The sequence below is a fragment of the Osmia bicornis genome, chromosome 11, assembly GCF_907164935.1.
Source record: "Osmia bicornis bicornis chromosome 11, iOsmBic2.1, whole genome shotgun sequence".
NCBI lineage: Eukaryota > Metazoa > Arthropoda > Insecta > Hymenoptera > Megachilidae > Osmia > Osmia bicornis.
In genome coordinates this window covers 5,083,657-5,110,770 of record NC_060226.1, presented here as the reverse complement: position 1 = coordinate 5,110,770, position 27,114 = coordinate 5,083,657, and the positions used below count along the sequence as shown (strand labels likewise).

The window sequence follows — 27,114 nt, the reverse complement described above, 5'->3', positions numbered from 1 at the left end:
CGCACGTATCCACGCGTTCAAGGTATCAGGAATAAAGAGCCAAGAGCGAAACGAGCCGCTTTAGTTGTAATGCGGATCACGGAGCATTATTTATTAATAGCAAAGCTGGTGTGGTCGGCACAAGGGAGTGGCAGTGCCATGCTAAAGCGAGCGCGACAGCACCAGATCGTGGAACGGATCTTCGGATCTTTTTCCCCTTCCTCTTTCCAACCAACTTCCCTCCTTTCCTCTAGCTCTTTCTCTTTTACCTACGATCCATCTCTGTTTCCTATTTCTCTCCTTCTCCATCGTTCATCGCACGCCTTCTCGTACTTTATCTTTTCCCTTTACTCGGTGCCCCTCTTTTTCTGCTCGTTCGATCTCCGTCCATCCAAACGTTTTCTTTGTTGGTCGCACCATATGTTTCTCGGGTCTCCCTGTGTTTTTCGCCCTTCCCCCATCGCGCCGCGGCGTACCATTCGTCCGGCATTGCTCAAGCTTTCTCTTTCCGCTTCTCTTCCTTCTTGCTCCGTATCACGCTACCTTACCGGTTGGCTCGCTTTTATCCATTGTCTCTCTTCCATGCCCGGCACAGTCGCATTGTCGCGCTCCTGCTCGCGAGACAGCACGCCGTTGTAGGAGAGTGGATGAACGCTTTGTCGGCGCCCGCGGCTGAGATCAAACGCGCCGACCGCTTCCTCCTTCCCCCCCGCCCCCGACCCGACTCGAACGGGCCGTAATCCAGCCGACGTTCTCCCTCTCTCTTTCTCCTCTTCCTCTCTACCACCCGCCGTCCTCCTCGCCGTCCGACGAATCCATCCAGTAAAGGTACCCATAAACGCTCAGTCCCGGACTGTTCTGGCCTGATGAGAGAAAAATCTCTGACGGGTAGCAACCACACACGCTCGGTATGGGTTTGTCGGTCGCTGATTAAGCATCCGCGGAAAAATAGAACAGGAAACATCGATAACTATGATAAACGCTTGAACGAAACCACTTGGCGAGGGTGTTGATCGCGACATCCGCGAAATGGTACACATACGTAGATGCGTGTACGCTTTATGGAGGGTCCTAAGAGTTCATTTTTATAGAGAAGGATAAACGGTCTCCTTTGATTTTTGTAGGTTTTAAACTGCTTACGGAATTTCTACAGATTAGACGTCTGTCAGAGGCGAAAAAGAGCGGAGCAAACGTAACGTTGGCTCTTTTTGAACACCGGTGTTGTTGGTTGCTTGCTCGCTTGCTGCCGCGGTTGCTGTTGCTTCTGATGCTCCGGGCAAAACTGTATTACAGCCTTTCCCGTCGTACTCTGTCGTATGACGTCCTCCTTTGCCGATCTTCGACGATATCTTGCGATAAATACTCGCGCCGCTCTTTTTACGCGTTACTGCCTAATTAGCGTAATTATAAGATCCGGTCGTGGACCTTCTTCCCTCCCTTATCTCCTTCCTCTCTCTCCTCAGCCGCTTCCTTTCCCCTTTCGTTTTTCCTCGGATGGTCCATGGGGGGAGAGATTAAATGTTTTTTGAAGCGTATAACTTTGATCGTGCATTTTGAAAGGCAGACAGGAATTCTCAAGAAGTTAAACATTTACATACTTTGTACGTTACTAAAGCGCAACTTTTGCCGTGAGATTTGTTATATTTTTGTAACGGCAGAAAGTACGGCAGACAGTCTGAACGATCGAGTGTCGAGGGGACAAAAACGATCGCGAAAAGTAGGAAACGTACATAGGACAAACGAGGAGTACCCGTCGACGCGTCGACGCGACGATGGATGAGTTTGTCGATGACTACTGCACCGATACCGATAATACTATAAATGCAGCAGATATCGTGCAAGGCATCGCAAACACTGAAAGACGATCGTATCAAGATCGTTATCTGTGACGCTTGAAAGACAAAGTTACGCCTAAGTTGAAGTGTCGTTTGATAAGCACGATCGAGATAACGAGACTCGGTAGCGGCGAAAAACTAGGATAAGTGATATTTACATTGTTCAATTGAGATTAGTATTTAATGAACTGTTCAAAGTAATCACGGAAGAACAAACAGAGATGATTCCAAACCTCTAACCATCAATGGTCGTAAAAGTTTTCTAAATCGTGTACTAGTTTAAAGATCAATTTTCTACGATCCTTTTCTTTTTTCCTTTATTATCGGTACACCCTTCGAACCATGAAATTTCGAGTGCACCGATGACCCGTATCGAGGAATGCACGTTTCCTATTTACCGAAGCGAGCGAACAATTTTCTTTAATAATGCAACAGCATTCTTACCGGTGCGTGATATACACGCGGTATTCGCATGTAACATATTACATAATACAGCAAACGGAACGGTGGTCGTCGGTGCTGGAACGCTTTCGCATGGGAGGCCATGCAAAAGTCGTGTCGTGTTCGCAAAGCGTAATCGTGCCCTCCAAGAATCGCTCTTATCGAGTATGAGTTCGGTTGAAAAACAGTTTATTATTAATAGATACGCCTTGGGTTTGCTGTGCGCGTTGTCGGCTTTATTTCGAGGTTAGTCTGTACTGAGTTTTTGAGCCGTACGTTTTATTCTCCTTGCTGCGTGGCCCTCTCTCTCCCTCCACCTAACCTCGGCCCGACCATTCCTTCCTCAGCCCCTGCTGAGCGGTTGTCGTTTTCCTTTTGCCTCCTCCCCTCTACTCTTCTCTTAAAAACGAGACTCGCCACCGACTTTCCGACAAAGGAATAAAGAAAAGAAACAACTAGCCATGCTACGCGGTTGAGGATGGCACGGCAAACCGTAGCACAGCGCAGCACAGCACGGCATAGCGTGGCATGGTGGGTAGAGACTTTCCGTACAGGGAGAGCAAGGGGGTACTTGCCGAGCCAGTGGCGTACCCACTCAGGGATACCATAACAGAGTGCATTTCCTTTTTCTTCCCTTTACTGTACTTTTATAATTGCCGCCTCTGAAAATTCCTTGAAAATCATGAATTTTCATTATTTTTCTCTCTTATTTTTATAAAAAAGAGATAAAGTTATGAATAGAAAAATAAACTGTTCGTAAGAGGGCGTAGATACATTGAATTTTTTTATTACTGATTAATACTAATCTAGAACGTGATTTTAATTATTCGATTTTGATTCATATTACTATTCATGTAATACAAGAAATTATAGAAATTTTCTATAATTTAGACTAGCGGCGCTTTCTATGCACACAACCAAGTGTTTTTCCTTAAAGTACATTCAGCGAATTATCACAGGCGACGCCTATGTTTCTTCTGAAACACCGCTAGGAGATAATAGCGTGCGGGTACAGTCTCCAAAAAGAGTATTTCTCATTTATCTCACTGTACCACTACATTAACGTATTTTAACCTTGAATGAATGAAAAACAAATAGTAATATATTTGGCAAGCGTTGAAATTAATCCGCGAGTTAAAAAATTATTTTGTACTCGAAAAATGCTTGAAGCTATTCGCGAAGGTTTAGGAAGTTGCTGAGAATGTTCATTTTCTTCTTATATCACAAGTTTTAATAATAAGAATAAGAAAGAATAATTATCGTTATTACCAAAGGGAGATCAAGGTGCGAACGAAGAGAAAAAAAAAACAAAGGCCCCTACGAATCGTTATTTATTGGCTACGGCTTGCCGCGACGAAGGCGAAACGGTAGTCAGGGGCCAGGGGCCGTCCGTCGTTCCGACGAATTACAGGATTTCAGCGACGATTTCGCTCCAGGGACGATACGACGTTGGGTCCTTTGAGCAAATGAAGCTTGCTTTTCCAAATCCTTTAAAACTTTCTCTGTTCATCGAACAGGGGCAACGTCCGCACCGATCGACGTCGCAAAAATCCGGCGTCGGTTCGTTTGTGGGCCGCGATAATCGAAATCCTTAGGAGGCCGATTCCTTTTTACGCATGCCGTTCAACGTCGCAGCGTCGACATTTAGTGTCGTCGTAGACCACGTTGAACCATCATCGGCTTCCTTCAAAACCCCACCAACCGTGCGAAGCTATCCTTCTTCGCTTCTCTCATAGACCTTCGCCGGACAAAAAAGAAGGAGAAAAGGAAAGTATATACGCGCGGTTAGTACGACAAAACCGCGTACGAAGGTAAAAGGAAGACGGACTGAGAGAAACGAGGGATGAAGAGAGTGTAGAAAAAGAGGCAAGCGAGATGCGGCGAGAAGAAAGAGGGAATATAGAGAATAGGATAAAACTAGAGAGAAGGAAGTATAAGTACGAGAGACAGGAGAGTGAGAAAGGTGGAGTTACGAAAAGAAGAAGAGAATAAGACAGAAGAAAGAGGGATAACGTGGTTGGACAGAGAGGAGATGAGAAAAGAGACGGTTACGAATGAGGAAAGGAGATGAAACGATGAAAAAGCGCGAAAGGGAGGGAGGTGAAAGAGAGACGGACAGAAAGAGCGTGAATTGGAGGTTTCGAGCCGCGCCTCCTACCTTCAGGGCCCATGTATCCACAGCTCGGCACTGTTGACGACGGAGCGCCCTATGGAAGGGGATAGGGAATTACGGGGAACGTGGTTTAGGCAAGAACGATCGTCCGTAGTCGTAGTCGGGCCGCGAGTTGAGCGATGTCGTGTGGCCGATTTTTATCGTCCACCGTGTTTTTCTTCCAACGCTTTTGCATGGATTCAATTTTCACCGAGTGTTGTTTGCTTCGTGGCCACCGATGTATGTACGTGTAACCGATTCGGTGAACAAGCATGCGAGCACGAACGTTTCGCCCTTTCCTCCGAGTGGATACAACACACGGAAGATAAAAGAAACGAAAAGCGACTCGTTCGCTTTCCATTCAAACACTGTACGACTTTAAAAACACGTGTTTATCTTTGGTGCGTGTCACCCACACGTCGATCACCCTGTCATCTGACGTCGAACGAACGTCAATCAGGAGAGCATTATGTTCGCGGAAGTGTGTTAAAGTTTTCTTAAGTGAGCCGTGAACAGTATTTAGGAAATTGGTACAAGTGAGAATCGTGTATTTCCTGTCGACAAGTCGGGATAGTGCGACGGTTGATGCGAGTCAAGGGAACAGGAATTGATCGAATACGGTGACAAGTATCGAAAGAAAAATCAAAAGAAAAGAAAGTTAGGAAAGAAGAAGGCTGGAAGGAAAGTGTGCGCAGCGTTTGTGGATGCATGAGGGTCTCATGGCTACCGGATTGGTAAAGTGGTGGCGGGCAAGGTTCCTCGCTGGTTATAGACCCTTTTCTGGTAAGCTTCTACATATAATGTTTCTCTCTCCTTTATCTTACCGTCTATCCTTTTCTCCCGCTCTTCTTGTGTCTCTCTTTTTTTTACATTTTTTTGTCATATGCACACGCAAAGGTATCGATGTTTGGTCGAAATCGCGATGCACGATAGATCGAGATATTCCGTATACGGATTGTCTGGTCAATCCGGTTATAGGCGTGATATTTTGCCCGAGTCGCGGGGCCGCGCCGTGCGTGTTTCTCGATGATGCTGCTTCGGTATGACAGAAGTGGATCCCACGTGGTGTTACGTCACACTTGTATTTTTCTTCCTCTCATTGTTATTCTATTTTCCTAGCCATTTAATTATGTATTCCTTTGACCATAATGCGCTCTAAAAGGAAACCATCAGGATGTTGCAATACAATATTTCTATAACTAAAACTTTGTATTCTTAACTCTTCCTTCTGCTCCTCCCTTTCCTCATCTTCCTCTTTCTTTTTACTTAAGAATGAACAAGTTAAAAATAAAAGTAAATTTTCAAAATCACTTAATTATTGATATTTTTAATTAACAATTAAAATATATGTGTGTTATTTAGGTGTTCATTCATCAAGTGGAATTGGATTAATAATATTATATAATTAATTATATAGCAATATCATAAAAGAAAAGTGAAATTAAAATGTCCTGGATAACCAGGCTGAAAATTTTCCAAGAAAAAAAGAAAAATGAATCCCGCTATAACTGGACTTCTGTTATTCAAGGGTGAACGTTGTACAGTAAAACTTGGATATATGCAACAAACATTGGGACCCAGACGTTGCATATATCCAGTCGAGGTGTCGAATCTCGGGTTACACGCGACGAGCAGCCAAGCGTGAACGTAGAAAAGGACAGACAGTGGTGGAAAGAGAGAGGTCCGATGATCAAAGGAAAGAGCCGAAACGTATCGGTGTGACTAATACTAATTCAACTATAAAACTTTTTTATTTTTGACTTTTTTTTACTGAAACTTTTACTAACGCATTGGTGAAATTTTTCTGATTAAAATGATACCAAACACGATATAGTTTGAATTATAATTACTTGCTAAAATTGATGTTAAAAGTTGGCGAAAAGCAAAGGAGGATTGGAAATGAAAACCGGTTGCGGCGTCGACTCGGGTTTCAAACGTTGCATATATCCAAGCGAGGTGTCGATTCTGGGCATTTAAACGTTGCATATATCCAAGCGAGGTGTCGATTCTGGGCATTTAAACGTTGCATATATCCAAGCGAGGTGTCGATTCTGGGCATTTAATGTTGCATATATCCAAGCGAGGTGTCGATTCTGCGTCCGTACAAATCGTTTGTACCGTGCCGCGTTACCTATTCTACGTTCGTACACAACATGCGACGTGTTGCATGTTGCATGTTGCGTGTTTCATGTATCTTTGGTGTACGGCCTGCCTTATACATATGTAGTCAAATCATATCGTGTTTGGTACCATTTTAATCAGAAAAATCTCACAAGTGCATTAATAAAAGTTTCATTAAGAAAAAGTTAAAAATAAAAAAGTTTTATCGTTCAATTAGTATTAGTCACACCGATATTACGGTCGGATCATATTACACGGTTTCCTCGCCGAGCGGCTCGGTCCGGCTTAGGGGGATCCCCCCAAGTGGAGGGGATAGCGATGTTGCATATATCCAGACAAACTTCTGTTGCATATATCCAAGTTTTTCTGTAGTTTGAAATAAGCAGAATCGTTGCATTTCCGCGTGGAATGTTTGATCATCGAGAGACGGGTAGGTTGGTCGGATCGGTTCGACAATTCCCGGCTCGTCTAGCGGGGAGTCCCGCTTTTGAAGCTCTCCCGGCCTCCTCCTCCTGCTCCTCCACCTCTCTTACCGCTCTCTTTGTGACTGCTTTCTCGTGCGTCGCCGTCCGGGGCAAATTTTCATACGGGGGAAAGCTGTTGCGTCGGCGAATGATAAAAGTTACGAGCGAGCAAACAGAGAAAGGGGTGATTTACAAAGAAGAAGCAAAAGCCGTTTGTTCCGTTTACCCCTTTGCTTTTTCATTCAAGAGGGCGCAACAGCGGTACGTTGCACGGTACGCAAACACACGTACACGGATGGAAAAACGCGCACGGATAGATAATTTAACACGGTATCGTTGGTATGGCTGGGATGAAGTTTAATTATCAGAAGCCTCGCGACTTCGTTTCACAGTCCTTGTGGTTACGATAAAAGGTGTCCACGTGCATACTCTATTCCTTCGGTGTATATCAGCCAAAGACCCTCTCTCCCTCTTTAACAACCCTTCTGTTTCGTCTCTCTTTTCCTTCTGTTCTTTGTCTCCCTTTTTTTCTCCCCTGGTGCGCTCAGTGTCTTGGGTCTTTAACGCTTGCCCCACGAAAGAGTTACGGGCGTAATTACCACACGGCAGGTATCATTATACGCGTATGTGCGTCCGTTTCTTTATGCAGATACGATTATCCGACCTTTTTTCCCTGCTTCTCTTCCTCCATCCTCTCTACTCTTTCTTCTTCTTCTGCTACTTCTTCTTCTTCTTCTTCTTTGTTGCTTTTGATCTTAAGTAATTGAAATTAGCGGTCGGCTTCGTTTATTACGCGTTCCGTATCGCTAATTATCGTTGCTCAGCGGCTCCTTTGATGCCGGCATTTTTAAGTACATATTTTTACTGGAAATCGCGTTGCATCGGCTTTAATGATGTATCGCGGGAATTAAGATAAAAACGTAGCCTCTCGATCCGAAAACATGCGCGGCAATCGTTGGATGAAAATGGTGTAACCGGTGGACAAAATACTCGAAATATTCACTGGGGTACACTGGAACGTCGAATCGGCTGGGAACTCGTTTTTATCGTGAGATTCCATTATTTATGATTCTCTCGATCGAGGATTTTCAGCATCTCTCTCTCTCTCATTATTTAGAGTTTGAACGAATTTTTGTTAATCTGTAAATGAATCGAAAATGAAATTCTTACTTTCTCATAGGTATTTTTATAATAAAAGCTTCAAAAATTTCGAAATGACCTCCATATCGGTGAACGCGGTTAACACGACGTATCGCATCTCGCCGCGTTTCGTGGATCTCCATTTATACACACGGTTGTTGCGCAAAGACTTCTTTTCAGTCGTTTCATTTCCGTAGAACGCTTTTACACACCGTCTAGGTAACGGTAAAATGGCGGCTTAATGCAGACACATTATAGATACATTACACTTCCTTCGAGTGCAGCGCACGATGCATCTGAAATAAACGCAGTAAGTGGATGTTCCGTTCACCCCTTCTCTGGCTCCCTTTTCGTACATATTCGTTAATTCGTTCGACCGCACCGCGCGAATAATTTCGACCGATCAAAAAGTGAGAATGCATTAAAGATAATAGAGGCTGCGGTGATTTGGTTTCAACATTTTCATTCTTATTGATAGCTAACAAAATATACGATGTTTCTATCGAAAGATTCATTCTTCCGCATCCACTAAATTTTCAATGGATGAAAAATGAATAAACTCGATCGTCTCGTAGTTGAGAAAACACGATCGCGAGATCGTTTTGATGCTCCGTTGTGTTTATTTTCGGTCGTTCTATGTTACATCCCCTTCAAAATAGTCCCGAAATACTTCCTACAGTCCATAACTTAAGTACCGAGTAGCACTCTGAGTAACTGACTATAAATACGGACTTTACCCCAAGGCGGATGTTACTTTGATACCTTTGAGTTTCTAATTTTTGTTTACTAGCCGCTCGACCGTAGATAACAGTTTCATTCTCTTTGATGAGAGCTTCATGCTCGAAACAAATAGAAGAGATTCCATAAACGAGCTGGAAAATGTGTTCGGATATACTCTAACACTTTCACACTCGATAAATTCCTTCAACATGCGTACATATATTATACATATATCGCCATTATTTAAAATATCGATGAAAATTAAATGGATGACGAATAATTTATTGGTTGTAGTTGTTGGTAACACGGAAGGCAGCGATTCTGAGGAACTACTTGCCGGTGTCTCGGCACCTTGTAGCGGTTCACCACCGGAGTCACAGCCAATTTTATTAGAAACAGAAACACCGCAGGTCGCGGTTGACGCTTCGACCAGCCCAACACTGGCCACCGGAAATGAGGAACAGCCCGCTGCTGCTACTACGAAACAGCTTAGTTTTGAGGTATTATTAACTGATCTGTTGGATGAGGAAAATTATCCAGTCTATTCTATATTTTATTTAAAATAACGAAATCCGTTAATGAGATGTAAGGAAAGAAACTTGTTAACGAATAACACGAAGAATGTTGGTTTTATCCTCGGATCCAGGAATTCGAATGCGATGTCTCGGTAGCAGAAGGCGACCGAAAGAGGCAAGAATTCTCGTTCACCCTGTACGACTTCGACGGCCACGGGAAGATAACAAAGGACGACATAGCTGGCTTGGTCACTACCATTTACGATACCCTGGGCGCTTCCATCCAGGTACCTCCGTGCGGCAGTAAGACGATTAAGGTGAAATTGACTGTGTCGCCGGATCAGAGGAGCAGCCAGCCAAAGAGCGGCTGTTTGAACGCTTCTTCACAGCCGAACACAAGCTTTTCCGGAAATTCGTCCTGCTGCCATTTGAAGCACGCGTCCTGTAACAATGCCGCCGCTACTCACACAACGGCACACGGTTTACGTAGAGTTCCTAGAAGGAGAAGGGTGCCACGACACCGTTGCCAGGTAAGATTGATGCCCCTGCGAGAGGCGAGGATTCGAATCTCTCGGTTTTTATGGAGCCGCGAGCGTCCCTCTTTCGTAACCCGACAATTCTAGAAGCTACAGCCGGATTTATCATTTATGCGTTTCGAGATTTATGAGCAGATGGAAACTCGAAGAGGAACGGAGGGACGTAGCGTTTTATTCGTTTTTAATCGACGCCGAAGAACCGCTGCAACAATTCATGCGAATTTCTTTTTGTTTTTTTTTTTTTTCTTATCTTTGATCGTGTTCGTCGTCCTTTTATGTTAACGTGTAGGGATTTTAAAGATCTAATACGAGTATTCTTAATAATATGATCGATGAACTCGGCGGTCGCTGACCGTTTAAATTTCACGTAACGCCATAGCGATGACACGTATAGTCACAAGAACAACAATCTTATCGGTGATAAACGGAAACATCGTTATTTCTTTTCTGTTTGTTATTTTATCCAGAACGAACAAAAGGAAGTGGAGACTCACAGCGAGGACGAGGGTGAAAACGCGCGAACGAATCGAATAAAGCAAGAGGAATTACGCAGAAGGGTGGGGCCCGTGCCTCATTTACCGTCACCCTATTCCAATAGCTCCGAGGGTGATATCAGCGACGACAGTGACGTTTCCCCAGCAGTTTCCCCCTTGGCGCCTCTCCTCACGACTAATCAACGAAAACGCAGCGGTGCCCTACAAAGGCAACAACTCTTGGAAATTATTCAGGCCAACATGGAAAAGAATAATCTCAGTTTTCATACGTCAAGGTACGTTGCGTTGTCTTTAAATCGTCTAGAAAATCGTGTTATCTCCTTTGAATCGCGGAGCTAAATATTAGATATGTGTATTCCCCATCAGTTACCTTTGGGTGAACCTCAGGAGCCTAAATTGCGCGCGACTGTACGGTCCATCAAACGTGTTAACGGCATAAAAAGCTGACATAATCGATCATTCCAGGAAACGGCATCAGAACGAGCAACTGCGCGTTCCGTCTCAAGCACCTCACGTCGAGTCTTCACCTCACTACAATCAGGACTGTCGATTGCCAACGGAACCGCGGCCTACACCGATGGCGTACCATAAGCCGACACGGGAAAAGCCTCAGGGTTACACGACTTTTTCCAAGGTACCCGCCAAGTCACGGGGTAATTTAAGGAAAACTCGGATGCAGTACGGCCTGCAGCGGAACAACACCGCGATGCAACCACCTAGAGCTTACGTGCAACCTCAAGTTCTGCCTCGTACCGTGCTCAATCCCAACGTGTACGGGGATCAACAACCGACTACGGGTGGTAACGCGAATCGCAATGTCGGTAACCTGATGCCAAACAATCAGCATCCGGTGAATCAGACACCACCGAACAATCACAATGTTCAGCGTAACGAAACGACCACGCAATTCGGTCAAACCACGCAACAACCGTGCGGTAAGTCGAGCAAGAAACACCAGCTGAAACACGCGACCAGAGAACAAGATCAGGCTAGAGCGATGGTACAGGTCGTTCGTTGGCTCGAACGAGAATTCTCGCAGAACGCGGCTGCGAGCTCCGGTCGGAAACACGTTCACGAACACATTCATCATCATTATCATCATTACCACACAGAGGCTCTTGTTTGATTCGTTCGTAGCGTCGCTCAAAAAGTACGTTCAGAAATAAGAGACATAGTAGGCGATCGGGGTTGACATTCTTGAATGGTATTGTTTCGAATCGTATACGACTGGTGAAAGTCCATTCACTCGAAGCTTTATGTAGTTTATTTCCCATGTGTTTCAATTTTATAGACGCTTTCTCCGTGGGATGAGGGCTGTAAACATTTTGTTCTTATAAATTCTTCAAATTTTTTACTGTACACGTATGGTATATGGTTTGCGACAGGATCTATAAAGTTTCTCTTTTTCAATTTATTACTGATATATATTGATTTCGTACATGGTATAAGAAGAGTACTTCATCAACCTACAAACTGAGGATCAAAACAGCTGTCATACGACTTGAGATGCCAAAATGGCTAAGAATGAATGTTTGTTAATCGATTTCTACATTTTGCTACATTCTTTTGTGCAGCAATTTATACACATGTTTTTATCCGTTAAAGTGTACTGTGTTCCTGCTAAACATGTCAGAAAAAATATCACGCTTATATAGAGTTCGTTTCTTATTTTTATATCGATTCGACGATAACCAGTTTGATAATCACTGCCAAGTTTTATTCATTCTGGAAACAAGTTATTTCTCAATCCAGTTACATAGTCGATCCAATGATGAATCAATTTGATTTTGACAAGTTATTATCACTTCGAAACATTATTGGTATCGCCCTATGGCAGTATGTAATCGAGAAGTTCTATTCCTGAGACGTGTAATCGTGTTCATCTTATCTTTTAGGGATTGTTAATTATTTATCATACGGGATAGGTGAATCTTTTTTTCTATTTCTCTTCTGGATTTCCAGGATAGACGAAGGTACAAGTATACTTTCTTCATCTCTTCATAATCTTAATTATTGTGAAGAAGATCCACAAAGATACCAATGATCTATTACTATATTAAACTGCTTGCTACGATGGTTGTTATTTCAAACATTTACATTGTCATTCGACGCATATACGTTCATGTATATAAACACTTTTACAAACATATTTCTTCCATATTTTTTATCTCGCAATTTTCCGAAGGAAGATCCTTTTATTTTTCCTTCCAACTATACGAAAGCGTACAGGAATTTGCGTTACGTTTTTAGTACAAAATACAGGGATCCATTTCTCTTGTTCTCTGAACTAATCTGTTTCATTTGAAGTAACAAGAGTACAATTATTTTACAACAAATTTATTCGATCTATTTATAGTAAACAATGTAATTTCATACGAAACAGTATTAGTGCGTAACAATAATGTAACCACTATACACAGTTGTATAAAATTTGTTGATAATTCCGGATACGCAAAGTATGTAGAAATTGATAGAAATATTTTAAACAAAACGATGATATTCAACGGTACCGGAACTAAGAAAACGTGTTACTTACTTGAGGGACAAAGTGCTTTTCTAACTTGAGCTTCCTTGCTGAATGTTTAAGGAGATCATAGGCAGAAAGTGTCTGCTGATTTTTTCTCTTAGACTTTAAGTGTTTCAACATACCTCTCGATGGATTTCCTTTGAATATTTCTTTCGGGACATATTTCATTCGATGGACAAATATATTTATTTAACAGAACTGAGAAACAAACGAGTTGTAAGTAAACGTTTAGTCAAAGAATCAAGAACATTGGATGACTGTTAACAAGTGTTAACACCGATTTTATATTGAGAAAGTAATAAAAGTAGTGTTGAATCTGATTCATTGAAAATTAATTTATAATTGTTTCGAATAAAAAATATTCGTTTGAAACTTTCGACAGTCGTTCAATGTTTTTCTTGATTGAATTGAGTGTTGTGATTTTTACGAGTGTTTTCATAACTTTAAACTCGTTCTCGTAAAAATTACAGCAAAAATCAATGGTGCTCCTATATTCCAACGAATACAATAGTTTACTCCATAACGGCGTTAATTCTATTTCCGTTGTATTTATGCTGTATTTTTCGACAATATGAGAAAGTATTAAGGTAATGTAACTTTAAGGGAACAAATTATATAATTCGTATTTGACCTGAACTTATGACATTGTTTTTTATTAATTTGATATTTTTCCCGTGCGCGCGTAGTATCATTTGTGATCATTTGAAACTCACTCATTTATTACAATACTTGAACAAAGTTAAACAAAAATATTGAGGATTTAATGGAGGAAGTATTATGTATACGTACCTTTCGAGACTTAACTTTTGAGTACAGATATAGGGTTGTAAAGAATAAAAATAAAATGAAAAATGATGGACTTATTAAGAGTGCCTTGCCATACCTTTGTTATATTATGCAAGTATTAACTATTGAATCTCTTTTATATATATATATATATATATATAAAATTTCTTTAAACTCCAATGAATCATTGAATATTAATGTAATTAAGGGTAATGTTCATTTTAGTGGTATATTATTACACTATGGATCCATTATATTCGAAAATGCATGATGTTTAGGTCTAAATGAATCAGAAATTGTTGCGAATATTTTTCTATTAGAGGACTCGATGAGGAGAGTATAATTATAATATTTATTAATTACGATAGATATTACTAACAATATGATTAGACACGATGACAATTGCTACTTTGTAAATTTAATAAATCTTGGATGGTCAGCGATGTCCAGAGACATGTAATTTTATATCGATCTTTGTAATCGTTGTAGATATTTTGTGTAATGTATTTTTTACTGATATTTATTAAAACACATTTTTTGATACTACATTATTGGAATTCACTTTGAATTCTTCCTCTACAGAGTGTTTCATAAAGCGGGCAAATAAAGTCTCGAAATTATTTTCAATTTTTTTCTCTGCACTTCCTTTACCCAGCTTTATTTGAACTTAAAAAACCGCCAGGAATTAAAATTTTTTTTAATTCGATCTCAGCGCCATCTCTTTCAAAACTGCTCAAACTACTCGAAAATTTACCGACTCTCATATGATAAGTCGCATCACCTTAATAATTTTACGGTCTTGTGTTGATTTTAACCGATATCCATAAAAATAAAATCAAAGAGAGTCAAAAATTGAATCTTTTCAATTAGGAGTGGTAAACCGATTGCAAACCAATTTCGCTTGGGGATGTCTGGGAACCCTGAAATCATAACTCCTTGAGAAGAATAGCATGTCTAGTCTTTTTGTATCAGTAGTCACTGGTAAAACATATAAACAATGAAGAAGAATTTGACGATGGACGCACGAAGACGAGACAGGGAACAAATTGGGTTATGCGGTGTTGACAGAATTTGGGGCAAATCACCAACACGAATCGAAGAGTAAGAAGTTAATTGTTTCTTAATTTAGTTCCTATACGTTTCCACTTTTAATTATTTAGCTCCTTATTAATACTTATAATTCTCACGTCTGTGAACGTTGATTTCATATAGCTCTGACGAAGATGAAGAAACTCACAAATATAAGGATAGTATCGTACCAAAAGATCGAAAGAGAAAACACGAGATGAAGAAGAAGGTATTAAATTTTATATACTTTAGTAAATATATACTTTTGAAATAATTCTGTTTTAGTCATTTTTACCATTTTACTACTCCCTTAGAAAAGTAAAAAGTTAAAGAAAGAAAAAAAGGCTAAGAAAGAGAAAAAGAAAAAACGTAAAAAGAAGAAGAAGAAGTCTGACAGCAGTTCTGATAGCGAGTCTGAAGAACTAGAGTGGGTAGAAAAGAATGGAATTAATGACAAAGCTAAAGTTAAGAGAGGATCAAGTTCAGAGGAGAGTGGTGATGAAAGTGTAGTAGGACCAGTTCAGAAACCTCATGTAACATTGTCTGCTAAAGATTTTGGTAAAGCTCTTTTACCAGGAGAAGGTGCTGCTATGGCTGCATATGTTGCTGAAGGAAAACGTATACCAAGAAGAGGTGAAATTGGTCTTACATCTGAGGAAATTGCCTCTTATGAGTCTGTTGGATATGTTATGAGTGGCAGCAGGTGACATACGTTTCTACAAATATTTTTCTCCTTTAGATGGAATAATAGTAATATTTAGTACATATTTTAATGTTTCCGTGTGTTTACAGGCATCGCCGAATGGAAGCTGTTCGTATTCGTAAAGAAAACCAGATTTATTCCGCCGACGAGAAACGCGCATTGGCTATGTTTAGTAAAGAGGAACGACAGAAACGAGAGAATCTTATCTTAGGCCAGTTTCGGGAAATGGTTAATCAAAAGTTGGCTCAGGAACAAAAAAACAAATGATTTTGTACAGATAATTTTCATCTAGTATCATGATGTACATAAAGACTGGATGAATGATAAAACATACATATATGTATGTATACACATATTAAAGTAGATGTAAATATGTTACATTCATTGAAATTAACTATATACTTTACTACATTTAAATTACTTATAACTATTTCTGTTTTTAATAACTAACAATAGTCTAGCAACAAGTATTCTTGGATATAGAAAGTACTAGGTACTAAAATTGTCATCAAATCTATACCTTCTGACTATTTTCCCAATCTAACCATCCACCAACATAATTGTAGGCACTGAAACATGGATAAGTATGTTAAATTAGGTAACCTGTGAAATACATGAAAATAATTAAGGATTATACATATATGAGTACTTTTCATATCCAAGCTTTTGTATTTGTTCTTGAACCATACCACTCCTTTTACCAGATCTACAACTTAGTATGATTTTTGTATCTTTAGAAGGTTTCTCTCTGTTGAATTTTTCTTTAAAATCCTTCTGAGAAAGATTCATTAAAGTATTTGTAACTTCTCCCACTATAGAAACAGTTAATAATAATTATCTTATATTTAAAGAAACAATATTAAGTACTACAACACACTTGGTATATGAATACTTCCTGGAAGTTTGCCAGTTTCATCAATTTCCTCTTTCTCCCTAACATCAATAATCAAAATACTATTGTCTTTTTGAGCTTTTAAAATATCATTGTAATAAACATTAAGAGTTTTGTTTTCACCTTCACTCATGGTTTCTGAACTAGTATTAGTAACAGTGGAAGTTGAAAAATGCAAAGTTGATTGCACTAAAAAATAATATGTTGAATATATTTTGAACAGCATTGTACATTCAAATTAAATACAGTATTCGAATATGTATGTTTTTCATAAATTACCAGGTACAAGGTGTAATTTACGCGATGTGGTTCTTAATAACCTATCGTAAATAAATGCTCTTGATATAATATTTGAGATCGGTTGATGCGACCTTATGTAGCTAAAAATCTTAAAAGACTGTTGTACTTTACTAAATGTCATGATTAATTGACGAATATAGGACATTCTGCTCCGTACACAATTGTATTGCAAGGGTTACAAGACTGATAAACGTTATCTGCAATTTACTCAAATGGTATAATGCATGTGAAGTTGTCATGTTAGTTCTAAATAAACTATTCCATTTTCAAGTACAATAACGTTTACTGTTTTCCATTTTTTATATTACAATATGATCATGCCCCTAGATAATGATGATAATATTGCTTTAAATCAATCTTTATCATGATATCAATAGCAATATAAACAGTAAGTTATACCAATGAACACAGCATAACTATTAATATGTATACTGATGTATACCGCAGTCACCAGAGTCCATAACTGCGACGCGCAGGTTGGAATATGGTGGGGGAACGCAGCGAGCTCTCTGCTAATCGCTTTTCACTTCGTTTGGGAGTATCGCCAATCAGGGCGAAGATGCGTACTGGAGATGCGCGAAGAACGAAAATTGGTCCTTTCGCAGTTATGGACTCTGGTGAACTGCGGTATAAGTTCGAAAGGAAAAAATCTACTATGTAAATTTATTTCAAATGTAATCATATGTTCATAATAATGCTTATGTTAAAATGACAATTACTTTGCGATAAAACGAAAGCCTATCACAAAGAGTGTACTTATAGAAGGAACAATGAACCTGACATAAACCACCAATTTAAGAATAAAATGTGCAAACATCGGTATGATTTCAAAAAAAATAAAGGAACTGTTGTATCAATTGTAACGTGGGGTAAAAAAGCTATGTAAAGATGACATTCTGAGCGCATTGCATTTTAATGATTCATCTACGCACGAAGAAAAAAGTTGGGAAAGTTTAGAAGAGTCAGGAAGAGCATATCCCGCTTTCGTATACGTCGCACCCTGATGAGGAATGCGAGAACTATAGCAATTTTTATTTCTCGTGCGTGGAGCAGTAAAGTGTACTAATTTATTGAAATAATTACGACACTCAACCCGTTTTTGCACCTTTGTATAATGTGAGTAATCGGACAACAATCCGCTAGGACCATCTGCTTGCGCTTCGATAACGCGGCATGTAAAAAAATCCTTACTGGATGCGCTTCGAGGATATTCTTTTGTTTATTTATACAACCCTTCAAGTTCGGAAAGTTATAAAAATATTAGGATCGCGTGCAAAAAGGAATATTCACAGATTTTCAGCGGGTATATACCGATGAATCGAGTTTGCCAGGCTTCGAATGCTTTCCCGCTACGATGTTACGCATCAACGAAAAATCCAATATCTCCGGATTATCAACATTCCAGAGTGTTGACACCTCTGTCAGAGTGCTCTGCTTTACCATTACTATAACATCCTTGTCTCTTTCTCAGACAGGGACCTTGCGTAATTCTTTCTCTGTTTCTCGTTTTTGAATGCCATGTAGTGTCAACTAGAAGAATGCATGAATAGGTTTACGTTCCCAGTGATTTTTTAATACTCCGAGATGCGAGAGTGGTTAATCTGTGAGCGTGTTCGCATCTCTCCTATTCGTCTTCTTTCGAAGTCCGAGGTGAAGTGCTTTTAAATATTGCTTAAAAGCTTCTTAAGAACATTTCAATGAAAGCATATATGCTGTACACTCGTTTCCTTTTAAAATTCTTCTTAGATCTTGCTTTGTTAACTTTTTAACACCGTATATGTAAGTATGTAAAAAGTAGGAGTTCATTTCTTAGGCTACACATTTCATATTTTTTTATAAAGTAAAATTTATAAATTAAATTATACATGAAAATCAGTAAAGTCTGCTGTAATATATGAGTACTAGGTAAAACTAATTTTAACACTGTATTTTCAGATAAAACACAAAAGGTCTAAATGAGAAAATAGAAAAAATGAGTTCTCTACAGCAAGGTAGCAGATTCTTGCCTTTTTCAAATAATAATATACAAAGGAAGCAATTGTCAATGCAAGGTATAATAATCATTCTAAAATTTATACTACTATGCAATTTTAACATTGCTTTCAACATGGTATAGGGATGAATTGGAGATTCAAATTATTTTTTATTATACATACCTTACAAAATATTGTGATTAACATTTTTCTTATGACATATATCTGATAGGTGGTCTTCCACAAAGTTTAAGCGGTAGTGAAACTGATGTTTCAACCTCAAATGAGAATTTAACCAATGAAGATCGATATGTAATAAGGCATACAGCACGTCAAGAGCCTCAAGGTCAAGAAAATCAGCAACAAAGTCCATCAAGATCTTCCAGTCACAAAGAAAATATACCAAATATACAAGTAAATATAAATGAATTTCATTATAACCAGTTGCTAAATTGCATAAGTGTTAATTATTCTGTTGTGATTCAGGGTAACCTGCTCAACAGAAACAGCTTAAAGGATAGCTTAAATGGATCAAACAGAAACAGTTTGAAAGAGAATTTGAATGGTTCCAATCGAAATAGCCTAAAAGATAGCATCAATGGCTCTAATAGGAACAGTTTGAAAGACAATTTAAGTAACCGTACCAGTGTGGGTTCAAATAGAAGTAGCTTAGATGTGTCTACAAGCTCATATAATACCCTCATCATACATAATGCTAATGATGATAATTCATGGATACCATCTGGAAGGTGATTATTATAATTACGAAAATATTTATTTCAATAAACAATAATTATTTGATTCTAGGTTGTCAGGTGTGGTGAGAGAACATGGAGATGTGGGTTATTTATATTGTGATGGTAGTGGAAAAGGGCATTCAAATAGTCCTACTATGCAATCCTTATCAAACTTGTCTCACGAAGATCATGTTTATGAACAGCCTAATAATGGAGGATGCCAAGAAATTACAGACATCCCAGATGATTACCTTAGTCAGTCACAGGTGATTATTACATTGGCATTACTGTATGCATGAAAAAATCGTCTTGGAGTTAAGTTATTTCGATAACATTTATTATATAAAACTGATTTTTTATTTAAATTGTTTGATTTTATTTAAAATAAGCAGGTATTAAAACATCTTGCTAAAGAAGTTAAAGTACCCTCTTATAGTAAGCTGACAAATAATGGAGGAAACATTGATGTGAGAGTAAGAGATGGTGATAGAGGGAAACAAAATGATAGCGAATCCGAGGATAGACCACCACCGTCATACATGTCCGTCTTGTTACCGTTAAAAAATAAATCTAGACTTCTTGGGCCAATGGAGAAATTAACATTATCAAGATCGCAACCCGATTTATCTAGAATTGGCAAACCGGATATCGATAACTACAATTTACGAGCTACTTCTCCACGGTGATTTCATTGAAACGATTATTGAAGTTAGTTAATTCTTAACGATTGTTTATTATACCTAATGTTTTATTTCCTATATTTTCATAGACCACAGACGAAAGGTCGAGAAGAAACAGAATCTGGAGCCGGTGAAATTTGGCCTCCATCGGAGATGATTCAAATCGTAATTCAAGAGAACAGTGCTTTAAAATTAGAATTAGAACGGTGTTACAGCAAAGTTGCTAAATCTCAAAAGTTGGAGCAGGAAATTGCGAAGGTGCACAGGGCCCACGAAGAATTGGCGGCATCGAGCGAACGAAGAGAAAAATTGGAACGTGCTGCTAGATTAAGGCTACAAAACGACTGCAGACGGTTAACTGAATTAAATCGGGCATTGAGAGATCAAATCGATCTGTTATCAGCTCGAACCGATAGTCCACCGATCGTAGAATCTATGAGAAAGGAATTAACTCAACGAGAATTATTAATTGGACAATTGATTACACAAAGTACGTTTTCTCATCGTTATATGATCGAACAAAGAACATCTGGTGAATGTTAATTTTTCCTTACTTGAATTTTAGATAAAGAATTAGCTGCGGCGAAAGAAAGACAAGAAATCGAACTGGCAGCGCAACGAGCAACATTACAAGAACAACGTACGCACATAGATATTTTAGATACTGCTCTCACTAATGCACAAGGGAATGTCGTGCGTCTTGAAGAAGAGGTAATTTCTTCGTTTATATTTAAGCAAGTTATTTAATATTCACAGATCTATGATGATATTATTTACAATTTTGTACAGTGTCGAAAGAAGCAAGTATACGTAGAAAGAGTGGGCCAACTTCAACGAGCTTTGTCTTCTCTTCAAGCGTCGAGCGATAGAAGAGAAGAGACAGAAAGACAGTTGAGAGGTCAATTAGAACGAGAGTTAAGAGAAGGTGGTGGCGGCGGAGGCGGGGGTGGTGTTAATGGTAACGAACAATCGTCCAATGGAGAAACGATCGCAGAATTGAAACGAAGAATACGCGAAAGAGACGAAAAAATCATGTCACTCGAGGGTGACGTTGCGAAATGGGAACAACGTTATCTCGAAGAGAGCGCTCTGAGGCAGGCTGCAATTGACGCAGCTAGTCTACCAAAGTACATTTCTTCATTTCGCTAATCGTTACATCTATCGTGTGCACATTAATTACGATACTTATTTGATTTTAATTATCAGGGATGCCAAGATAGCTGCGTTAGAAAAAACGAGTCAGGATGCCGAGAAATTAATTGCGGAAGCGCGTTCCGAGAAAATGCGACATATGGATGAGGTGCATGCTGCACAGAAAAAGTTGGCTGATCTTGAATCTAGGTAGCGCTTGTACGAGTTGCGCATGTACAAGCAGATTGGAGCATAATTAACGCTATTACTTTTTATTTTATACAGAATGAAAGACCTAGAATCGAAATTAGCTGAAAGGGATGCGATGATCCGAGTTCTTCAGAAACATACATACGACAAGGATAGCAGTAGCAGTAGCGGTGTCGGTAGCTATCCTGCTGCTCATTCGTCTCATTCGAGTACGTCCGCCGATCACCATACCGCGTTAACAAGCACGCCAGAACTTGGTAAGAAGAAAGAAAGGCGAATATTGTGCGTTTGTCCAAAATCGGCAATTACTGATTGATTATTTCTAACATCGTGTTAAAGTGAGCAGTGTATTAGGCGGAGGCAGCGGTTACGGAAGTACCGGTTCGTATGGTGTCACGGACAGTTATAAGTATAGGAAGCAAGGCAGTTTCGAGCAGACAAATAAAAGTCTCGATGATCAGTTAAAAGAGCTAGACTCCCAGCTACTTAGTAAGGTATGCAAGATTCAAGTAAATGTATAAATTTTTGTTAAACGTGAAAATAATTCGTCATGATTAAAATCAGTTTCCTAATAATGATAACTTTGCAAATCACTTTAAAATGAGTAGAATTATCTTCAGTCATTTTACAGAATTCTGCTTTTATTCCTACATATTAGTATTTTAACTTTGCGGCGATTATATGTTGAATTCTTTAGCATTTACTTTAGCTTCATAGCTACAGAAGACTATGAAACTATTACTCATTGTACGGTCAAAGGTATTCAAGTATTATATTTCAGTTTAGTCGTGTAAGTGAGGATAGTTGATGTGTTTGCTTTTAAACGTATTACAGCAAATATTTTTTAGTTATAACAAAAATGAATATTATAACACATCAGCTATTCTCATCTTGTGTTTTCTTTTGTGTGCCTTAATTTTTTTCGCAACGAGTTTTATATTTCTTTTTATTTTATTTTGCTTTATCAGTGAATGAAACTATATCTTCGTAATATGTAAACGATGCATTCCCTATTCATTCTTTTTTAATCTACAAGTACAGTAAACTGTATCTGTTCACTAATACAAATCTTTGTGTGCCATTGAGTTCTTGTTTTACAATTAACCGTATAATAATTGTGTTATGCAACGTTTTAGTTCTAAAAAAAAAAAAAAAGAAAAAAAAGAAACAGGATAAAAAAGAAAAAGAAAGGAAAGAAAAACAGCGTTTACCTGTTCCTTTTAATCCAAACTAACCCAGACCTAGCCGTGCCTTGTTCCCGAGTGATCCGTTGAGTGTGCATGCGCTGTTGTGGCGAGCACTAACCCCTTTCCAGGTCCCGGATCTCCTCTCCAAAACGGGTGTGTTTTTCTCTTGTTTCAGCGGGCACTTTGCTGTTTTCCAGGATTCTCTAATCCAGGCACTGCGTCGCGAAAAGGAAAAATACCCAAGCCATTATTGGCGGGTGTAGATAGTACAGGTACCTCGAGCACCGCCTCGAGCAAGAGTCGCCTGCTGGACGATTCCGGGGGCGAGGTGTCGCCAGGTATCATGGAATTCTCGAGTGCAGCCTCTAGGTTGAAGGGTACCGTGTCGAGATTGTCGGACGGTAAACCAGAGGATATGATGCTGTTGGAGAAGCAAGGAAGAAGCTCGCAGAGGCAAAGGATGCAGGAGGGAGAGCCACGTCGTGCGGGTAGTCTTCCACCGAGCTCGTTACCACGACCACCGAAGAACCTGAAATCGACAGGTTCGCGTTATTGTCGTCTCAGCGACACGGAGACTCGCAAGAAATCGGATCCAGGTCCGGCATTGGAATCGGGAGGGAGTATCAAGGTACCAGGTAGCAACTGCAGCATCGAATACGGTCGATTCGACACGAAGACCCAGCGTCGAAAGAAGTCGTCGGGTTCGGAGCCGTTAGTCCCTAGCAGCTCGTTGAAGAAGCCATCATCGGCGGCGGGTCACGAATACGAGCGTCTGCAAGCTGAAAATATTCGCAAGAAACAATCGTCCAGCTCGGAGGCGAAGCTGAGGGATACGCAGAGTCGTTCGCTTATACCACCGCCGTCCCGTCGTATCGGGGAGTATGGTCGCCTCAGCGATGGTACCTTGAGGAAGCAGACTGGTTCGCGAGGACAGAGCACCGGTAGCACGGTCAGCAGCAAAAGCGGAGGACGCGATTCAGGAGGAACAGCCAGCAGCGAAGCGTCCACCTCGTCGTTGCCACCTTCGAAAGCGAGATCAATACCGCGTCCTAGCAATTATCGCATCCAATTTTAATTTTCTTGCGAGAACGGGGTTGTTAGTCTTCCCGGTTTAAAGCGTTCCTCGAAGCGACGATCTTCCAAAGGAAAGATATACTACAGTTTTCCGTATCTTATCTTCCACGCGTAGGGATTGAATCGTTTGTTTTTCTTCTTCTTTTTTTTTTTACCAACTTATTAACGCATACACTCTTGTTCTATCGTTATTTAGTTCCGAGTTTTCTGTTCCGGGTTATGCTCAACGCTACAACGTTGTTCCGAGGTGGATCTTGGAGAAACAGGGCAGGATAGAAGCTTGATAAACGCTTGCGAGCGACGAACGATGCAAGATGAAAATTTGACAAGATCAGCTTCGAGCGCGTTTGCTTTATTCTTCGATAGTTCAATAGAACCCTAATTTACGTGTACTTGCGTGAGGCGACGTGTCAAAGTAGCCATAATAATGAGACGTCTAGTTGTTTTTATTTTCCTTCGCTATCGTTCTCGGAAGCCAAGCCAATCGCATGACATATTAGTGAAGACATACATACATACACATACACACGATATATTGTTGCGTAGCGATAGTGCATGACCTAGTCATTACCAAAGTAACTTTTGTTATGAAATGGAATTGTTTTCTTCTTGTTTCGTGCCTACGTTTCAGAACACCGTAGCTTTCTGTCAGACACGTGTATTTGTATATACAAACACGAACGAAGTGCCTTGTTATTATAGACTGCGTGAGAACGATCGGTACAACTAGGATAAGAGAGAGAAAGAGAGAGTACGTTCAGGAACTTTGACGATTGAGGAAACGATTTTTCTTTTTTGTTTCTTATGAATATTCAATTTTATATACATATATTTACTCTAACTAGCGGGAGTATCTGTGGCGTGCCTTACGAGAGGAGTCTCTGTAATCCGTGTATCTTTGAACCCGTTTCCGGACGGAAACGCTGCTAAAGATACAACAAAATCGGTTTCGCTTTTTCAGTGAAAAGCCGAGCCATCGGGGAATGAATCGAACGAAATTCAATTGTCCTGGATACACAACGAGGGATTCAAGTAGTTTTATATTCGTATATGTTATTTTGTATAATTGCATTTTCGTGTGTACGTGTCTCGATTCGACGATTCTTTATTTTATTCTTTTTCGAGGCGAGAGAAATACGAATCATATTCGTGTAATTTAATAGAAATGATAAACGACGGTGAATTATATTACGTATAGGGTGTCGAAAAGATTTTTACAGCTATTCGAGGTAATACTGTTTTATATCGCGTTTGAAGTTTCTGAATGCACCTCAGGTCAATGTTCACGAAAAATATTAACGATCATACGATCGATACCTATGGGGTGTATATTTTAGAGAGAATATTTATATACGTGGTGTTTCTTGTTTTTTTCCAGAATATTTTTCTTACCTGCGTTTCGGACCACGTGAAATTCATAAATGAAAAATATTACGTACAATTTCTATACTTTTGATACGAGACGTGATCGATTAGCGGATTAAAATGCACTGTTAATAATTAGGTGATAGGTACCTTTCTTTTATAAGACTGAAGGAAAAATGTATACCGACGAAAGAAATTCTCTTCTCGCGATTTGCTACCACTGTATCTGTTCTCACCTCAATCCTATTCTCTTTCATTTCTCTCTTCCCCTTTTCTTCTGTGTATACACGTATTTTACACACGATTGAAAAAACAGGTACACGCACACGAGCTAACACGATAAAAACGTGTATTGTTCACGTTACCAGTTCCTTCAATGCTACAGGGACGTTCGTGGTAAATATAGCGGAAATTTCATTAGCATTCTATAATCCCTTCGATGAATGGTACGTGGTCCGTTGAGAAAGAAACGAACGAAAGAAAGAACTACAAAAAGAAGGGAAACAAAGTCGTGTCTCTTTTACGTGTGTAACGTTATTGTTTCTACCAGAGAGACATCGGAAATTCTCGAACGAACCATTCGTTTTTTTGCCTTGTATGAAAAAAAAAAAGAAAAATGTAAAAAAAAATAATAATAATAGAATGCCAAAGCGTTAGGAATGTCGCATACACTACCTACAATTTACAATGACAGATATGTTTTAATATAATTTAGCGTATTTATTTGTTTTCGTTTTTCTTTTTGTGTTAATTATCTATTGTACGTATAGGGTGAATTTTCTATGAAATTTCTTTGGTCACCATAGACGGGGAGCGTTTGTGACCAGCTTCTGTTTAGAATGTAGGGTCCTAACTACTCGGTAAGATGAAAAAGACTCACCCTTTCTGTATACGTGGGGTGTGCTTTAAAATATGTGGCATATTTGAAAAAAAAAAAAAAACAAAGAAAAAAACGAGAGGAACTCTAGCCATGTTTGTCAATCAGAGTCACGAGAAATTGATATTTTCTTCTTTTAATATATTTGTGAAATCAAAAGTGTTCGATGTGTTCTCGAAAGCTTATGCAAATTTTTTAAGAGTATGCATTCGAACGAAGAAAGGGCACACGGCGTTTACGAAAAATTATATACGGTTGACACAGATCGACGAGTAGGTACTGATAAAAGTATAGGTAATTTATTCTATTTTATTAAAAATTCAATTGTATTATAAAACAGCGACGTACCAGCATGCCAGCGAAACAATTTGACACAAACTAAAGATTCTTTGAATGTACTCTGTTCTATCGAACATCTCGAATTTGTGTTGAAATTGAAGGCAAATATAGGATATCTTTTGTAGAAATTCGAAATAAAAATTTTACTCGTAACATCCTTCCTTCGTTTCTTATGTCTCATTGATTTCAACAAAGCTAATCCACATGGTATCTGTATTCATCTTAACTTACCATTTTACTATGGTACAATAGTCTTTGAACTTTTGCCCTTCTTTTTTAAACAAATTATTCAATATATTCGATATTTTGATTCTAAATTACCTTAAACGGTTAAACTCTGCGTGTTCAAGAATTCGCAAGGTGAGAAACCGGATATGCTCCTTTGATGATATTTCCTTTTTATTGTTATGGAATAAATTTTCCCTAACCAGATGTCGTTTTCTTATGGATTTCATCGATGATAAATATTATTTTCAGTGTGCTACTTAGAATAGAGGCGCATTTATAATTTAAATGAGATCATTAGTATTTTGAAAATATTCAATAATAATTATATTACACTGGACGAGCAATATTTTATCATCTGGAATATTTAGTTCGTTTAGTTCGTTGTTTAATTAGTTTGATGTTTATACCTTTTTTAATTATTCCATTTGCAATAATTATAATTATGTATTCAAATGATTTTATTGATTTGCATAAAGGGTATGCAATGCCATTTACGATGCGTAAAATGCATATTTATTGAAATCGTAAAACTTGGATTTAAATTACAATGATAAAATGTAAGTAATAAACATCGATCTTGTATTTACAGTTTGACTCAAAGCTTGTGGTTTGTGATGTTCTTGAAATATTAGCTTACAAC

The 27,114-nt window shown here is 39.1% G+C and overlaps 4 protein-coding genes across 8 annotated transcripts; 3 read left to right on the top strand and 1 right to left on the bottom strand.

The window, feature by feature from the left end:
• Positions 1-3,902: 3,902 nt before the first annotated feature.
• Positions 3,903-14,330, top strand: LOC114872409 (protein naked cuticle). The gene is made up of 5 exons (XM_029179561.2): positions 3,903-5,190; positions 9,147-9,352; positions 9,499-9,897; positions 10,371-10,672; positions 10,863-14,330. The coding sequence occupies exons 1-5, from the start codon at positions 5,112-5,114 to the stop codon at positions 11,521-11,523; spliced, it is 1,647 nt and encodes a 548-aa protein (XP_029035394.1). The 5' UTR covers positions 3,903-5,111; the 3' UTR covers positions 11,524-14,330.
• Positions 14,331-14,506: 176 nt separating this feature from the next.
• On the top strand, positions 14,507-16,143 carry LOC114872396 (NKAP family protein CG6066). Of its 2 annotated transcripts, XR_003788755.2 has the most exons (5): positions 14,507-14,811; positions 14,923-15,007; positions 15,093-15,481; positions 15,571-15,821; positions 15,938-16,143. XR_003788755.2 is itself a non-coding variant. In XM_029179545.2 (4 exons), the coding sequence occupies exons 1-4, from the start codon at positions 14,708-14,710 to the stop codon at positions 15,746-15,748; spliced, it is 756 nt and encodes a 251-aa protein (XP_029035378.1). In that variant the 5' UTR covers positions 14,507-14,707; the 3' UTR covers positions 15,749-16,143. The 2 variants fall into 2 exon arrangements, 1 of the variants encoding a protein (XP_029035378.1); XM_029179545.2 differs by having other exon boundaries at positions 15,571-16,143.
• Positions 15,746-17,084, bottom strand: LOC114872397 (rhodanese domain-containing protein CG4456-like). The gene is made up of 4 exons (XM_029179546.2): positions 16,653-17,084; positions 16,359-16,562; positions 16,131-16,293; positions 15,746-16,050 (listed from the first exon to the last, which is right to left on the bottom strand). Exons 1-4 carry the CDS (start codon positions 16,816-16,818, stop codon positions 15,996-15,998), a joined length of 588 nt encoding a protein of 195 aa, XP_029035379.1. The 5' UTR covers positions 16,819-17,084; the 3' UTR covers positions 15,746-15,995.
• A 384-nt stretch (positions 17,085-17,468) lies between these two features.
• LOC114872411 (angiomotin-like protein 1) lies at positions 17,469-26,403 on the top strand. Of its 4 annotated transcripts, none has more exons than XM_029179563.2 (13): positions 17,469-17,789; positions 18,609-18,724; positions 18,879-19,060; positions 19,133-19,395; positions 19,454-19,649; positions 19,773-20,065; positions 20,153-20,553; positions 20,629-20,774; positions 20,853-21,190; positions 21,270-21,404; positions 21,480-21,661; positions 21,744-21,898; positions 22,767-26,403. In XM_029179563.2, the coding sequence occupies exons 2-13, from the start codon at positions 18,646-18,648 to the stop codon at positions 23,664-23,666; spliced, it is 3,270 nt and encodes a 1,089-aa protein (XP_029035396.1). In that variant the 5' UTR covers positions 17,469-17,789; positions 18,609-18,645; the 3' UTR covers positions 23,667-26,403. The 4 variants fall into 4 exon arrangements, with proteins under 4 accessions (XP_029035396.1, XP_029035400.1, XP_029035397.1 ...); XM_029179567.2 differs by having other exon boundaries at positions 17,471-17,789; positions 19,776-20,065; XM_029179564.2 differs by lacking the exon at positions 17,469-17,789 and adding an exon at positions 17,817-18,323.
• The last annotated feature ends 711 nt before the right edge of the window (positions 26,404-27,114 follow it).